Genomic DNA, 16,985 nt, shown 5'->3' with positions numbered 1-16,985 from the left:
ACATAGTTTGCAGGCCAAGTGCAAAATAAAAACATGGGGCCCCTCGTTCAAGAATTAAGAATTTCAAGATGGCAACAGAGAATTAAACCAAATGCAGGGTCCTTTTGACGTGAGGCCCACACTGGTGCTGAGTGGGGAAAGGCATACCTGAGGCCCATGGAGCCCTACTGCCCCTGCAACATGCAGGACAAAGACAACTCTATTGTCAGTGACCTGACTCCAGAGGAATGGCAAGAAGTGGAGAACATCCTAGGAAGAAAGAGGAGCTGCAGACTGACATAGATAACTGAAGGATGAGAATTGCAATAGCTAACAAAATTGAGAACCTAGGACACACAGAAGAAAGGAAGACATGCAGAATAACAAACAGGTGGCCATGGGTAGACAAAAATTAATGCAGGTCCTAGAAAAAGATCCAGTTCTTAAGAGAGAAAGGTCTGTTCAACAGACCCTTGTTGAACACTTGTGAAGGCACTGCCCAGTTTTTGTAGAAGGGTGAAGAACTCAGCAAAACAGCTGTTGCCTGGGGGAGAGATGAATTTAATATCCAGGTTCTTCGTTGCTTTTGTGGAGGCCCATGAGTTCATTGATTTAAATTTTGTCTAACCATTACAGCAATTCCTGTGGCCGTTGAGAGGCACAAAAGCCTGACAGGATGATGGAGGCATTTGCCCAGGGATGTTGTCAGTGCAATAAAGAATAATTTTAGTTCAGACGCTCATGCTCTCTCCCCTTTGCCATTATTTTGTTGAACAGCAGCCATAACCCCAGTGTCAAAAATAAGCCCACCGCAAAGGCTATTGCCATGAATAGAGGCGCCAGTGATGGAGTCCTGCTAGACGAGGAACTCCGGAGTCCGCAGTTTCCTAATTCAATATTAACAGCAATGCTGTCCTCTTACGGGCTTCTCCCTCTTTCTTATTTTGCGTGAAAACGTAGACAACGTAAATGCCCAAGCGCTTTCTATTCAGTCCTCAAATGCAAAGCAGACCCTTGCTAATAATGGTAATAATCCGAATGGGTTTAACTGCAGCATTGTAAGAAAAGCCAAGCAGTACTCTTAGACTACAGGGGTGGATCTCATTTGATTTTCCCGACTCCGCCAGGAAATAAGAGGGGCCTTGGCTTGGGGAGAGGTGTGTGGGGAAGCGTAGGGGGTGGGCCCCCCGGAAGTCCTGCTGCGCTGTTTAAACCTAAGGTGACCTAACGGATGGCGGGAGCGGCCGCGCGAGCCTTGGAGCAGGGCGCGGCCATTGGTGACGCACGCCGGGGAGCACGGCGCCCACGTTTCCACCATTAGCGAGGCCTCACACCCGGCGCTCCAAGTTCGGGGCTGGAGGCGTCCTGGCTTCCTCCCTCCCGGAGGCGGGACCGGCCCCGCCCCCGCGCCCCGGGTCTCTCCCGGCGGCCCCTCCCACCTCCTAGTCCTGGCCTCCCCGGGCGCAGCGCACTCCCCGCCGGCCGCAGCCTGACACGCCGCGCGGCCCCCCAGTCTCCCGCGGCCGCTCCCCCAGGCATGGCACAGGGCCTCGCCTCACTATGGCAGCAGCACGGCACAGCACGCTCGACTTCATGCTCGGCGCCAAAGGTGAGGGCGCCCGCCGCCACCTGCGCGGCCATCCCCGCCGCTCCCGCCGCCTGGCGGGCTGGGGCCGGGGTCGGGCGGGGCGTGCGCCGCGGGCCGAACAATGCGGGCGGCCCGCGCGGCGCCGCAGTCTCCCGGGCTGCCGAGCACAGCGCGCTGCGGGGCCGCGTGCACCGGCGGCCGGGCGGAGGCCGCGCTCCTGCTCGCGCCACGCTCGGTCCCGGCCGCAGCTCGGGGCCTGGAGGGGCAGTCCCGGGTGCCCGCCAGCCGCGCCGCCCTTCCGGGCCCTGGCCGTCCACCCGTGCTCCAAAGCGGGCTCGCCGCCTTCGCACTCCCGCTCGGGGATTCCCCGGGCTGCCGGGCGCGGGCAGACCCCCCATGGGACGAGGGTTGTAGGGATTGCGGCGGAGCGAGGCGTGACCCGCGCGGCGAGCCCGGGCTGGGGGCGTGCGCCGAGCGGGGCTGCCCGCGCGACCTTTTCCTGTTCTTGCAGGCGGGTAAATTTCTCTCTTGGGGGCGGGGGTTTCCCCTCACAGGGAGATGGGGCTGTGGAAAGGTCTGCGGACGCGCAGCGCTTGCAGAATTCTCAGCCGACTGCGTAGGAGACGGATACCCCGGAAAGGAACTGGGGGACGGGAAAAGGAAACGATTATTATTATTGGGGGTGGGGAGGCATGAGGTCTGGGCGCGGGAATCGTTTACACCCCGAATCGGGGAGCTATCAAAAGAGTCCGCCGGGCGCGGTGGCTCACGCCTGTAATCCCAGCATTTTGGGAGACCGAGGCGGGCAGATCACGAGGTCAGGAGTTCGAGACCACCCTGGCCAACATGGTGAAACCCCGTCTCTTCTAAAAATACAAAAATTAGCCGGGCGTGGTGGCGGGCGCCTGTAATCCTAGCTACTCGGGAGGCTGAGGCAGGAGAATCGCTGAAACCCGGGAAGCGGAGATTGCAGTGAGCAAAGATCGCGCCATTGCACTCCAGCCTGGGCGACAGAGCAAGACCTTGTCTCAAAAAAAAAAAAAAAAAAAAAAAAGCCGACCAGAAGAGAGAGGCCTGCTGAAGTCGGAACTGTGTGCAGGAAATTTGAAGGGGAGTGATACTTTGCAGGCTTCTTTTCTCGGTATGCCTCTGTCGTGGGGGTGGGAGTCGCGGGAAAGATAGAACTGCCCTTTCTTTTTCTGGTGGCTTTTAAACCTGTGACTGCCGCAGACTTGAATCTGCACTTCCCATAGGTTCCACTTGGAGTGTCTCGCTCATACCTTGGTTTTCCCACAGTTTTCCTCGAATTGGATAGAGCAGGCTTTTCTCTTACCATTTTTAACACTGACTTTTTCTTTCTGAATTTCTGAGTACTCACTTTGCATTTTCTCCCTCAAATTTAAAGGATCTCCGAACGCGCAAGATTTAGTAAAGGCTGAGGATTTGGAGCAACACCTGGGTTTGAGTCTGGCTTCTTCCTGATGGGCTCTGCGTGTGATCTTGGGTTTATGTTAACCTTTCTGAGTCTTCCCCGTCCATTAAAAAGAAAAAAAAAAAAAAAAAAACAGTGTACACCTGTTCGGGTTTTTACTCTTAAGGGAGTAGCTGTGGAGCACACTGTAGGGTTTTTAAGCAATATCAGTGTATTTAGGTGGTCTGAAGTGACTTGGAGAAAACAAAGCATGTTAATTTTAGTCCCCACATTTCTTAGGTAAGGATGTAGGGCAGGGAGACTGCTAGAGATAAAATGGTGCTTGAGTGGTGGAGCTGAAGAGCCAAGGTTTCATTAATTACCCTGCCAGCCCTAGGGCTGAATGGTTAATGAAAGCTCTGGCATACTGAATTTAGCGGTTAGTGTATTATGGTCACCCAACTAGTAAGGGGTGAGTCTGGGAAGTGTCCCTGTTGTGAGCACCTTGTGAACACTCACCTGTATTTATCGTCCATGGATTTTCTTAACTTTTTTTTTTTCCTCTGAGATGGAGTCTCACTCTGTCGCCCAGGGTGGAGTGCAGTGGCACGATCTCAGCTCACTGCAACCTCCACCTCCTGGGTTCAAATAATTCTTGTGCCTCAGCCTACCAAGTAGCCGGGATTACAGACTTGAGCCACCATGCCCAGCTAATTTTTGTAATTTTTTTTTTTTTTTTTTTTTTTAGTAGAGACGGGGTTTCACCATGTTGGCCAGGCTGGTCTCAAACTCCTGGCATCAAGTGATCCGCCTGCCTCAGCCTTCCAGAGGGCTGGGATTACAGGCATGAGCCACCGTGCCCGGCCTGTTCATGGGTTTTCTTTTACGCTTTGAGGAGGGTGATCTCAGCATGGGGCCCAAAGACTCTGGCACTTCCCTTTGTCCTTAAACCTCCTTGGCCAAATTTAGATTTAGCCTCTTGAAGTGTTGGTTCACAATGGGATGTTTTTGTTGTTTTGTTAAAGTGGGAAAAAAGCGAATGAAGAAAAACTAAGAGATTTTTAACACTTTGGGCTGACACTGTCCAGGAGAACCATGGATCCCTAGTGTGGGAGGCAGGAGGAGAAACTGGCCTTTTCTAAATTGGAAAGGTGTGGAAGTGGCATCTTAATAATTTAGTTGTGCAAAGAGGAAGTAAAAAGATTGATGATAAAGACGTGTGTAGAGCAGAATAGAACCTTAAGAGGGAAAGGTGAAACATAAGCTGTTAATATTTTAATTCCCCATCTGTTCTTAAAGATGAGAAAGCTTTGATGGCAAGGTGAACATTCTAGAAAGAAATATTACATGCGTGGGAGGGTGGGGAATGTGTGTATGTATGCATCTGTCAGACCTTGAGTCATTACAAGTGTTCTGGGCGTAAGAACTCCAATTCATATTGTATTCTCTCCCATCACTTTATTTGGGGTGAAGCACGTTGACCTTACTGTCAGTATCCACATTTGAAAAATAAAGAGATCGTGGCTAGATTGGGATCTAAGTTCGTGTAGTTTTTAGTAAGGGGAGCTTGGTGAAAAATCGACTTGTGAGGTCTCCAAAAACATTTAATTGATAATGAGTCAAAAGGCATTACTCTTGGCATGTGAATATTGGACGTGACTCAAGGGTGAGTCAAATGCCTGTGGAGCCTGGATTCATGTTCTTCTTTTCCCCGTTTGTCAGTAATCCTTTCTAATGTTCCAGTTCCATGATGTGATTTTAGTGGAATTAAACTCGAACCACTTAGTTATTATGTTGTTACTGTGTTGGGAGCGCAGCAGCCACCAGCCCACCAAGAGCAACTGTAGATGGGGCTCGGTGGTGCTGGTTTAGTGTTATGGCTGATGAGGTGTAACCCAGGACATTTTTATTTTTGCTTTTAACAAGACAACTCATCTGTGGTCATCTTGTAAGTGAAGTATTGGACTCTAAGGACTCTTGAGCCCAAAAACCATTTTGTGACTTAGCCTGAGGCTAACAGGAATAAACTTGTCCCATGTTTAGATAGTGTAGGCATATCTGAGCTGGTGGAGGAATCGTGGTCTGTTCCTAGCCCCATGTGCTAGGCAGGATGCCTGGGTATCCAGAGGGTGAGTGAGAGGCCGGGCGCGATGCCGCATGCCTGTAATCCCAGCACTCTGGGAGGCTGAGGTGGGCGAAGTGCTTGAGCCCAAGAGTTCAAGACCAGCCTGGACAACATGGGAAAAACCTGTCTCCAAAAAAAAGCCAGGTGTGGTGGGTTTTCTGTACCTGCAGTCCCAGCTAGTTGGGAGGCTGAGGCGGGAGATCCCCTGAGCCCAGGAAGTCGAGACTGCACTCCAGCCTGGACAATGGCGTGAAACTCTCTCAAAAACAAGGGCCAGGTGTGGTGACTCACGCCTGTAATCCCAGCACTTTGGGAGGCCGAGGTGGACAGATCACCTGAGGACAGGAGTTTGAGACCAACCTGGCCAACATGATGAAACCCCATCTCTACTAAAAATACAAAAATCAGCTGGGAGTTGGTGGCCCTTACCTGTAGTCCCAGCTACTCTGGAGGCTGAGGCAAGAAAATTGCTTGAACCAGGGAGGTGGAGGTTGCACTGAGCCCAGATTGTGCCACTGCACTCCAGCCTGGGCTGCAGAGAGACTCTCAAAAAAACAAAAACTCACACACAAAAACGGTGGTGAGTGAGTGTCTATAGCCTCTTCTCGCCATGTTGGAATGGAATGTCTCTAACAGGCCAGCCAGCTCTGAAAAGGTCTGGCAATCCCACGTCCATTTTTTCCCCTGGGCTGGGCATATCTTTTGAAGGCAGACCTCCACCAGGGTCTGCATCCTGGAGACAGCTCTGGTACATGGTAGATATTTGGTATATGCCGATTAAATAGATCAAATTTATGTTACGGTAAAGGTGGAATGCTGGTTCACGTCAATTAGGGGAAAGTGAGACACTCAATTACCTTGTAGAATTATGAGGATGGTCCTGAATTCAGAAACATGGCAGATACTGTTAGGTCTGTCCTTTGGACCATTGCTATATGATTTGTGCAGGGAAACAAAGTGATTTGTGTCGCTCAAATTCACAAATTTTATAACAAATCTTGTTTAATAATTTAAGAACAGAAGGCTACTTGGGAATTATGGGCTTAGCAGAGAAGGTTTGGGGTAGGGGGTTCTGTTGTACCTTTGACCCTCATCAGGGAAGCCTGTGGGCCTCTTCTCAGAGTATGAATTTTAAATGCATACAATAACCCAATTAAAAATACCGTGTTAAAAATACAAAACCCCCAGATGTGTGGTATGGTAACATGTGCTTCGCTTCTCCCCCACTCCCCACCCCCCAGTCTTGCTCTGTCGCCCAGAGCTGGAGTGTAATAATGGCATAATCTCACTGCAACCTCCGCCTCCCAGGTTCAAGCAATTCTCCTGCCTCAGCCTCTGGAGTAGCTGGGGTTACAGGCACGCACGCACCACCACGCCCGGCAAATTTTTGTATTTTTAGTAGAGACGAGGTTTCACCATGTTGGCCAGGCTGGTCTCGAACTCCTGACCTCGTGATCCACTCGCATTGGCCTCCCAAAGTGCTGGGGTTACAGGTGTGAGCCACCGTGCCCAGCCCATGTGCTTCTTTATTAACACATCAAATAAGATGTAGCAGCAAGGCTAATAACTTTCATAATCTCAAAGTAGACCTGAGCAAAACTGATATTTAACAAATTGTTAGGCAAGGAGAAAAACCTGATTTTTGTGACAATGACCAGGTGTAGTTGACAATGTGTGATTTTTGGCCTCCAAGCATAACTGAAGAAAGTGCTAAATTTCTATTAGTGAAAATAAGTCGGCCGGGCGCAGTGGCTCAAGCCTGTAATCCCAGCACTTTGGGAGGCCGATCACGAGGTCAGGAGATCAAGACCATCCTGGCTAACATGGTGAAACCCCGTCTCTACTAAAAAATACAAAAAACTAGCCAGTCCCAATTACTCAGGCTGAGGCAGGAGAATGGCGTAAACCCGGGAGGCGGAGCTTGCAGTGAGCGCAGATCGCACCACTGCACTCCAGCCTGGGCGACCGAGCGAGACTCCGTCTCAAAAAAAAAAAAAAAAAAAAAAAAAGTCTGTGTGGTTTTTTTTTTCCATTCAAGTTCACAGGTCCCCTGAATTGTATCCATTGACTACTTGAGCATCCATGGACCCCAGGTTCAGACCCCCAGGCTGGGGAGGGGGAGGACTGAGGCAGCCTGTTCTGTAGATTGTGTGTTCCTTTTAGGGGGTGTAGGTTTTCACCCAAGGCCAATGCTGGAGGCACATGTCCCTAGTTCCTCTTCAAAAAACAAAAGCGGCTCTTTGAAATCTTTGAAAACATAAAAGTTGTACTTAGTAATTGCCACAGGGGCTAGGTGTTGCCCTGAGTGCTTTGTGCATTATTTTAGGTAAATCCTCAGAATAACCCGTGGTAAGTCTTGTTCTCCCCATTTTAAAGACAAATAAATAGGCCCACCTGAGGTTTTTTACTTTTTGAGTGGCAGAGCTGGAATTCAAAGCCATGTGTTTGATTGGAAGGCTGGTTCTGCTTCCACGATTCTGAAGCCTCTTAGTTTAAGGCGGTGATTCTCAATGTGGGTGCTTCCCTCTGTGGGTGACATCTGGCAATTTCTGGAGACATTTTTGGTTGTCACAACTGGGGAGATGCTACTAGCATCTAGTACGTCCTGCAGTGCACAGGACAACTCCCCAACAGCATTGACAGCCCAAAATGTCCATAGTGCCCAGAGAAACCCTGGTTTAAATTCATACTAGACCATTTCAGTAATTTGGATGACAGATCATCAGCAAAATTTCCCTGGTCCTTCTTGGAAGTGTCAGTTATGCCCACAAATTGTTAGGCAGGGAAGGAGGATGGGCCCTGTCTTTCTGTTAAGGTTGGCACTGGGGTCTGTTAGGAGCTTGGTCATCGCTTCCTACTCAACTGAGCCTGTGGTTTGAGGTGACCTTCCCTCCCTGATTTCCTGAACCATCGCCCTTTTTAATTAGCTCCCACGCTCCCCTGTATTTGAGCTGCCTTCTGGTGGAAGCATGTCTTCTTTGTGTGTTTTAAATAGCTATAACTGTCTAAATAATAAAACCTAAACAATGTAGTTCAGATTGCATTTAGCTTTCTCAAGAGTAGAGAAAGCTTCCTTCCTCCCCCTCCTTCAGCATTATTATCCCGTCCCACTATACTTTAATCCTCCATTGTGATAACACCGCAGGCGCAGACGCCGTTGCTTTAACCATGAAGCCTTTCGGGGCTGATGACTGGGAGTGGGGAATGCATGCTTGGGCCCTACTCTACACGGACTGAATCACAGTTGGTGGAGGGGGGTGAGTTCCTGGATTTTGCATTTTTAATCATCTTCCTCACAGTAATTCTGTTGCTGATTAAAGTATGAGAACTCCTCTAGTAGGTTCCTCATTTAAAACAACAGCAACGAAAACTTGTCCGAAACCTTTGGCACACCTACCTCACTCAGCCCAACCAGTCAGCCTAGTCAGTCATTAAGTCCTGCGGCTTCTGCCTGCCAGTGTTCTCAAATTTGTTGCTCACCACCTGTTCCTTACTTTAGTTTCCTGGCTACAATCTCCCCATTTGTCTCCATTTGGGGATGGGCTCGATCATTAGGAACACAACAGGATCCCTGTCCTTTTCCCATTTAAAAACCCTTCCGTGGGTCCCTGTTACCCCATGGATGAAGTCTAAACTCTGTATCAACACATACACGGTCAATTTCTACCGGGTTTTTCCTCTTGCCCCAATTTATTCCTTGTGCTTCCCAGTAGCCAGGAAGCACCTGGACTCAGGATTTGACAGCTTTGGGGGAAGACTTTTTGTTGCTTTACATAGGAATTCTCATGCGTTAATTGTGTTTGAAAATATTTTATGGACTGCTTCCGGGAGATCCCTTGTTGGCATTGCCTGCCTTTGGCATGCTCTTTTGCTTTGTGACTTTTTTTTTTTTTAATCCTCTTGTCCCAACTCTGCAAAAGATTCTTAATTGCACAGATTATGCTCCATATGACTCCAGGCTGAATAACCTCACGTTTCGGGGAATTAGTTTTGTGGGCTTGCCATTAAAAAATTGAGTAAACCGTAATGATTCTTTTTAGATTGTAGTTTCCAAGTCATACCGATTTCCTTAAACCTATGGAGGTAGCATATGGTAAGATTTTAGTTTCCACTTTATATCTGTAATCCTCATCTAGTTCTCATTGGGTAGTTCAGTATTGTTTAAAATGCTTTGGAAGGGATGATAGCTGTTTAAGAAATTGACTCCATGATCAAGGCACTAGGAGTGACCCCCATCCTTGCTAACAAGGGAGGAGTACTTTTTCAAGTAATCAGAAGCCCTGCGTGAGACATTCTAATTTAATAACCGGTAGTCAATTTGTCTCTCTCTTTTTTTTTTTTTTTTTTTTTTTTTTTTTTTTTTTTGTAGAAAGTCACTTTTGCATTTGCAGTGGGGGAGTTACCAGTTGGGAATCTTCTCATCCCCTTAGTATGTACTTTACTCCGTTGTATTTGAATTGGCAGTTTCAGGCCTTAGCTACCTTCTCAGGAGATAAAGATTAAAATGCTGTGTTCTCTAATAGCTTTAAAAAGTTAGAGCTTTTGATTTTGGACTTGGTATCCAGAAGGTTTGAAATTATGGGCTTTATCATTTTAATTGTGATCACCATGGTTATACTAATCTTTCACATATAAAGATTAGTTATAAAGTTACTGATATCTGTCTAAAAACATCAATAAAGTTATTACTGAGTTTAGTTTTTGGAGTCTCTGCATATTCCAGGTGTTTTAATTCACTATTTCACTGCAGTTGTAACCTAAGCCTGCTGGTGTGCGCTGTGGCTCCGACCACCATTTCGTGGTAGTTACAGACTCAGTTCTTTTGAAAAGTCAGGAAACCTCCTCAATTGAATCTGCAAACCAAGTATGTAAACCATGCACAAATGCTCTTGAAAACCCTCACAACTAGGCACTTTTCCAGACCCCAGGAAAAACAGCTCTGTGGCCCTGAGGTGTTGTGGGCCTGGATTTCATTAAATTGACACTGTCATCTGTGTTCCGGAAGGAGCCACCGAGCTAGCTAGTGGTGATGCTGTTGATAAATGTGTTTACGTGCTAAGCCACAGATTCAAAAGGAGCTGGTAAGAGCCAGTAACATGTTCTAGATTCCTGAACTGACTTGACTCTGGGTAGTTTTACACACACCTTAATTTTTCCCTCTCCATGGAGGTGCTAATGATGCTAAAATCCCACACACTGTGTCGTTGGGTGGAATGTCCAATAAAATGTTTGGAAGAGTGTCAAATGATACATAAAATACCTAACACTAATTGCGATGCTTAGGGCCGAGTACTTTGAAATTGTGCCAGTGGATAAAGATGCTCAGTTATAAAGAGGTGTGAATTTAACTTACTTGAAGGGTAACGAAAGCTCTGCTGGCAAGAGAAGAGGCAGAAAATAATGGGTTGGCCTGTGTTTTGAAGGTTGGTCTACTTTATTTAAAGGACCTCCTTCCTAAGTTATTAAAGCAGAATTTTAAAAGGACACTTGGATTTAAGATATCAATTACTTGTGTTTCATGACTCCATTTTTTTTCTTAAATGAAAATTTCTCCATTGAGAATCCTGAGCAATTCCTAGAACAATGCTATATTTAATACTGAATTCTCCCTTCTAGAAGGACTGTAGATCACAGTGTTCAAACAAGACTGATGTGCCTGTGGGCATACCAAATTCCTTTGCTGGCCTTAAGAGGTGAATATAGAAATGTTCCTCAATCCTTTTTTTTAAGTGTACAGGTTGAGCATCCCTAATCTGAAATGCTCCACAATCTGAAACTTTGAGCACCGACGTAACACAAAAAAATGCTGATTCGGGATTTTCAGATTAGGGACTTAACAGTCAGTGAGTGCAATGCAGATATTCCAAAATGGAAAAAAAAAAAAATCCAAAACACTTTTGGTCCCAAGCATTTTGGATAAAGGATATGCAACCTATATTTTCAGGGCCAGTGCCTTGGATCATGCTTTGGAAACAGTGGTAGCATGGTTTTTTGTTTTTGTTTTTCAAAGATGGGGTCTTGCTGTGTCGCTCAGACTGATTTTGAGCTCCTGGACTCAAGGGATCCTCCAATCTGAGACTCCTGAGTCACTGGTATTACTGGCGCACACTGCAGTACCTGTCTGAAGTTTCATAAATGGCTTAACATTGAATCTTTTAACTGTATAATGCAATAGCTAAGTGGCCCAGTTGCATGTGGGGTTTTGAGGAAGATGGTCATGGGTTTGTCAGTCCAAATGTTTGTTCCTTCGTGGGGGTTTGTCTGATTTGGAGCTTGAGAGTTGGTGTTGAGAAGAGAGAGGAAAGAGCTTACTATTAACTCCCTTTGGTATGAGATGCAAGAATATGACAGGACTTTTTTTTTTTTTTTTTAATTTGAGTTCTGGGATGCAGTGCAGAACGTGCAGGTTTGTTACATAGGTATATATGTGCCATGGTGGTTTGCTGCACCTGTCAACCTGTCATCTAGGTTTTAGACCCTGCATGCATTTGTCCTAATGCTCTCCCTCCCCTTGCCCCCCACCCCCTGACAGGCCGAGGTATGTGATGTTCCCCTTCCTATGTCCATGTGTTCTCATTGTTCATCTCCCACTTATGAGTGAGAACATATGGTGTTTGGTTTTCTGTTCCTGTGTTAGTTTTCTTAGAATGATGGCTTCCAGCTTCATCCATGTCCCTGCAAAGGACAGGAACTCATTACTTTTTATGGCTGCATGGTATTCTATGGTGTATATATGCCACATTTTCTTTATCCAGTCTATCATAGATGGGCATTTGGGTTGGTTCCAAGTCTTTGTTATTGTAAATAGTACCTCAATAAACATACTTATGCATGTGTCTTTATAGTAGAATGATTTATAATCCTTTGGGTATATACCCAGTAATGGGATTGCTGGCTCAAATGGTATTTCTGGTTCTAGATCCTTGAGGAATCGCCACACTGTCTTCCACAATGGTTGAACTCATTTACGCTCCCACCAACAGTGTAAAAGCATTCCTATTTCTCCACATCCTCTCCAGCATCTGTTGTTTCCTGACTTTTTAATAAGGACCATTCTAACTGGCATGAGATGGTATCTCATTGTGGTTTTGATTTGCATTTCTCTAATGACCAGTGATGATGAGCTTTTTTTCCATATGTTTGTTGGCTGCATAAATGTCTTCTTTTGAGATGTGTCTGTTCATATCCTTCACCCACTTTTTGATGGGGTTGTGTTTTTCTTGTAAATTTAAGTTCTTTGTGGATTCTGGATATTAGCCCTTTGTCAGAAGAGTAGATTGCAAAACTTTGCTCCCATTTTGTAGGTTGCCTGCCTGTTCACTTTGATGATAGTTTCTTTAGCTGTTGCAGAAGCTCTTTAGTTGAATTAGATCCCATTTGTCAATTTTGGCTTTTGTTGCAGTTGCTTTTGGTGTTTTTTTTTGTCATGAAGTCTTTGCCCTTGCCTGTGTCCTGAATGGCATTGCTGCCTAGGTTTTCTTCTAGGGTTTTTATGGTTTTGGGTTTTAAATTTAAGTCCTTAATCCATCTTGAGTTAATTTTTGTATAAGGTGTAAGGAAGGGGTCCAGTTTCTGTTTTCTGATTATGGCTAGCCAGTTTTCCCAGCACCATTTATTAAATAGGGAATCCTTTACCCATTGCTTGTTTTTGTCAGGTTTAGGGACTTTTATTTTTTTTTTAAAAAAAAAAAAAAGAAAGAAAGAATTTTGTGACTGTTAAATTTTTAGTGGAGTTCCTGTAATTTCTTTCTTTGAACAAAGGGTCTGGCTTTGCTTCAGAAGGCTGCAGGAACTGTTCAAGTTGTGGTTTGTGCATTTGTCTTCTTACATCATCTGCTCATTTGACACTATGGGGTTAGGGAAATATAAAGAAAGGGGGGATACAGCTCTGATATTATGGCAAGTAGATAACCACTTTGATGTATGGTACAAACGGCTTGCTTATTCTTGTTGCATATATAACAGTGTTGTGCGTAAAAACACTGAATTTTGTAGCCTAACTGTTGGGGTTTGAATCCCGGTTCCACTACCTACTAGTGTATGTGACCTTGGGCAAGTTGTTAATCTATGTGCCTTACTGAGCTGGCTATATTTCGGTTACCCTTGAATAGCAGCTGTGAGAACAGACATCCTTGCCTTGTTTGGACCTAAGGGGGAGAGCAGTCTTTTACCATTTTGAGTATTATGCTAACTGTAAGTTTTTTGTAGATACCCTTTATCAAGTTGAGAAAGCTCTCTTCTATTCCCATTTTTGTGTGTTTATCTTGAATGAGTGTTGGATTTTGTCAGGTTCTTTTTTGCATAAATTAATATAAAATGTGGGGTTTTTTTCTTTAGCCTATTATGGTGGATCACATTTTTTTTTTTTTGAATGTTGAACTAGCCTTGTATACCTGGAATAAATCTCACTTGGTAGTGGCATGTAATTTTTCTATATTGCTGAGTCCTATTTGCTAATGATTTTGTTAAGGATTTTTGTGTCTATAGACATGAGGGATATTGGTGCATAGAATTTATTTTGGACTGTCTTGGTCTGGTTTTGGTATTAGCATAATACTGGCTTAATAAAATAGGGAGACCTTCCCTTCTGGAAGAGATTGTGTAGAATTGGTGTTAATTCTTTAAATGTTTGGTAGAACTCTCCAGTGAAACCATCTTCGTCTCAACATCTCTTTTCTGGAGTGTTTTTTTGAGAGAGGGTTTTGCTCTGTCACCCAGGCTGAAGTGCAGTGGTGTGACCTCAGCTCACTGCAGCCTTGACCTCCAGGGCTCAGGCAATTTTCCTGCCTCAGCACCCCTCCCCTCCCCTCCAAGTAGCTGGGACTACAGGTATGCACCATCATCCCTGGCTAATTTTTGTATTTTTTGTAGAGACAGGGCTTCCTCATGTTGCCCAAGCTGGTCTCAAGCTCCTGACCTCAAGCAGTCGATGCACCTTGACCTCCCAAAGTGCTGGGATTACAGGCGTGAGCCACCATGCCTGGCCTCTTTCTGGAGTTTTTAAGCTATAAATTCAGTCTCTTTAACAGTTATAGGACTCTTCAGGTTATTTCATATTGGGTGAGTTGTGGTAGTGTAGTGGAATTGATAAGAAATCAGAGAGACTGATGGGGTTCATGAGGATATTTATTATTTAGGTGCACTGGCCCAGTTGGATTAACATCCAAAGGACTGAGCCCTGAACAAAGAGTTAATTACCTTTTAAGCATTTCGTGGGACTGGGGGAGATTTGTGCAGGGGGAAGCATATTACAGAAGCAAGAAACAAAGACAGTTATTCAAGTAATTGAGACATGCATTACATCATTTCTTACTTCTCAAGGAAAAACATGTTTTATGACTTGAGTTTATCTGTCTAGTGACCTTGCAGCTGCACAGCTAGAGAAACAGGGTCTTCACAATGCCTGGGAAAGGAGGAGAGATAAGGCTCACTAGGCACAGAAAAACAGGCAGTTAATTTTTAAAGGACTCCAGCTCTTTCTCTTTCTCAGGGGGAATTGGGTTTTCTTACGTACAACTGAGTTTCTGCTTACACATTCTTTAATTTCTTTTCATTCCTATTTCATTAGTTTGTGTTTTTAGAGGAATTGCCCCATTTCATTCTTAAATTGCCACATTTATGTGTGTAGAGTTGTAGTATTCCCTTATCCTACTGGTGCTTCCAGGGTGTCCGTGGTGATATCTCCTGTTATTCCTAATATTGGCAATCTTTGGTTTTTTCTTTGTAAGTCTTGCTAGAGTTTATCTTAATAATCTTTTCAAAGAAATAGCTCTTTGCTTAATTTTTTTCTCCTCTAGTTTTTACCAATTTTATTGATTTTTTTTTTTTTTTTTTTTTTTTTTTTTTGCTGTTATCCTTTTCTTCTTGCTTTGGGCTTTTCTCTTTTTCTAGGTTCTTGAAGTACTAGTGTGGATTAGGGATTTGAGATTTTAAAGTGGAATTTGGTACTCTTAAGTATTCTCATTCTTTAGTATGCGGTTTCTGTTAATACTAGTTGATAATGTTGCTTCCACGTATTCCTTAAAAAGCAGGAGTCTTAGTTATGTTGGTTGTTAGCTGTTCTTTTTTAAACACAATAAATTGCTAACTTGAGTATAGGAAATATTCCTCAGATTATTCTAGTTTCAAATGCTAAGAATGTTCTGAAGTTCTTGGACCAGATTCTGCTAATCTGGCCTAGTTTTGCGTGACCCTCCAGCTAAGAATGATCTTTACATCTTAAAAGGGTTGTAAAGCACACACACCAAAGAATATGTGACAGAAACCTGAGTTAGCCTGAACGCTTTACCACGTGGCCCTTTACAGAAAAAGCTTGCCCCCCTCCCCTCACCCCGCCTTTAGACCATCTAGGTACAGTGATTTTGGTTGCCTGTTTCAGAGTCATCTGGAAAAATTTTGAGGTACAGATTTCCAAGCCCCTCACATGGCTGCCTTCTCATCTGGAATCCATCATAGCGCACAGCCCTCTCAGTGTTTGAGTAGTTGTGACTTGTGTCTTTTGTCTTTCATCTTTATTCTCCAGTGGCACGCACTTGTCCAGCACCTCCTAGGTGCTGAGTAATCTCCTTGGGGGCCCAGTTGAATGTGGACTTGGCTAATAGTACCCTGGTAAAGCCACAGGAAGGGAAGGCAGAGGGACCTCCTCAGCGACATGTGTATCAAGGACCATCTAATATAAATATGATATATATATATATATTTTTTTAACACCACACAATTCCCAGAGTCCAAACTGTTTTATCTTTGGAAATGCTATTTCATTGTTGATTCACAGCCTGGCATAGATGCTCAGACAGAACCCTCAAAGTATTGTTTTTTTGAGACAGAGTCTTGCTCTGTTGCCCAGGCTGAAGTGCAGTGGCGTGATCTTGGCTCACTGCAATCCCTGCCTCCTGGGTTCAAGGGATTCCCTTGCCTCAGCCTCCCGAATAGCTTGTATTACAGGCACCCGCTACCATGCCTGGCTAATTTTTGTATTTTAGTAGAGACGGAGTTTCACCATGTTTGTCAGTCTGGTCTTGAACTCCTGACCTCAAATGATCCGACCACCTTGACCTCCTAAAGTGCTGGGACTATAGGTGTGAGCCACTGCACCCGGCCTTGAATTATTTTTAAACACAAAAATGGTATGACCCCTAAGGGATTCTGCCCAGTTAAGGTTAGTGAGAAGAAAGCTGGATGTTCGTGATAGTGATGCAGTGCTCAGAAAGCATATTTCATCCTTCCCATATAATGAAACTGGCAGTCCCATGGTTTCTACTTTGGCAAGGAAATTTTGTTTCCCCTTCTGGATGGAGCTAAAGGAAACCATTGTCATTTAACCAGGGCCAGCCTGTGTCCTCTGTTTCAGCCTGCCCCTCTGTCATGAGGGGGTGAAGGTAGGTTGGTGGCTGGGGCCGTCTCCACATGTCACATGCCAATTTTGAACTAAAAGTAAGGGCTGATCACTTTACCTGGTCCAGATGCATTCCTAACTCATCTCCTGTTCCCTGACCTCAAACACTGCAAGTCCCCTTTCAAAACCTTCTTGTTGTTACTTCTCTAACTTTCTGTTGGGTTGTAGCATGATCCCCACCCTCTGCTTTTCTGTGGGTTCTTATCTCTTTTCCTAATCCTCTGCCTTGGTTCTCTTCCACAGCTCTGGGACAGAGTTTATTCCTTCCTCTTCTCAAAAAAACATGGTCCTTAAGCTGACGGGGCCCACTGAAGAGCATCGTAGGATACCTTGTGTTGTTTGCATGATTCCTTCCAGGAGAGGTCAGGTGGCCTGGTTATTCAGTGTCTCACAGCCACAAACTAATAGATAATGTTCCTTCCAGAGGAAAGGCAGGCTTTAGTATACTATCTTGTCTGTGCCTTGTTTTCTAAGTCTTGGCTAGACT

The 16,985-nt window shown here is 45.2% G+C and overlaps 1 protein-coding gene across 1 annotated transcript in view; it reads left to right on the top strand.

The window, feature by feature from the left end:
• Positions 1-1,406: 1,406 nt before the first annotated feature.
• Positions 1,407-16,985, top strand: part of LOC105478217 (spermine synthase) — a 57,231-nt gene continuing 41,652 nt past the window's right edge. The window contains exon 1 of the mRNA XM_011735346.2: positions 1,407-1,588. Within this exon, the coding sequence (XP_011733648.1) occupies positions 1,540-1,588 (49 nt within the window). The 5' untranslated portion in view covers positions 1,407-1,539. The remainder of the gene's footprint in view (positions 1,589-16,985) is intronic.

The sequence above is a fragment of the Macaca nemestrina genome, chromosome X, assembly GCF_043159975.1.
Source record: "Macaca nemestrina isolate mMacNem1 chromosome X, mMacNem.hap1, whole genome shotgun sequence".
Classification (NCBI taxonomy): Eukaryota; Metazoa; Chordata; class Mammalia; order Primates; family Cercopithecidae; genus Macaca; species Macaca nemestrina.
This window is presented reverse-complemented; position numbering and strand designations above follow the sequence as displayed.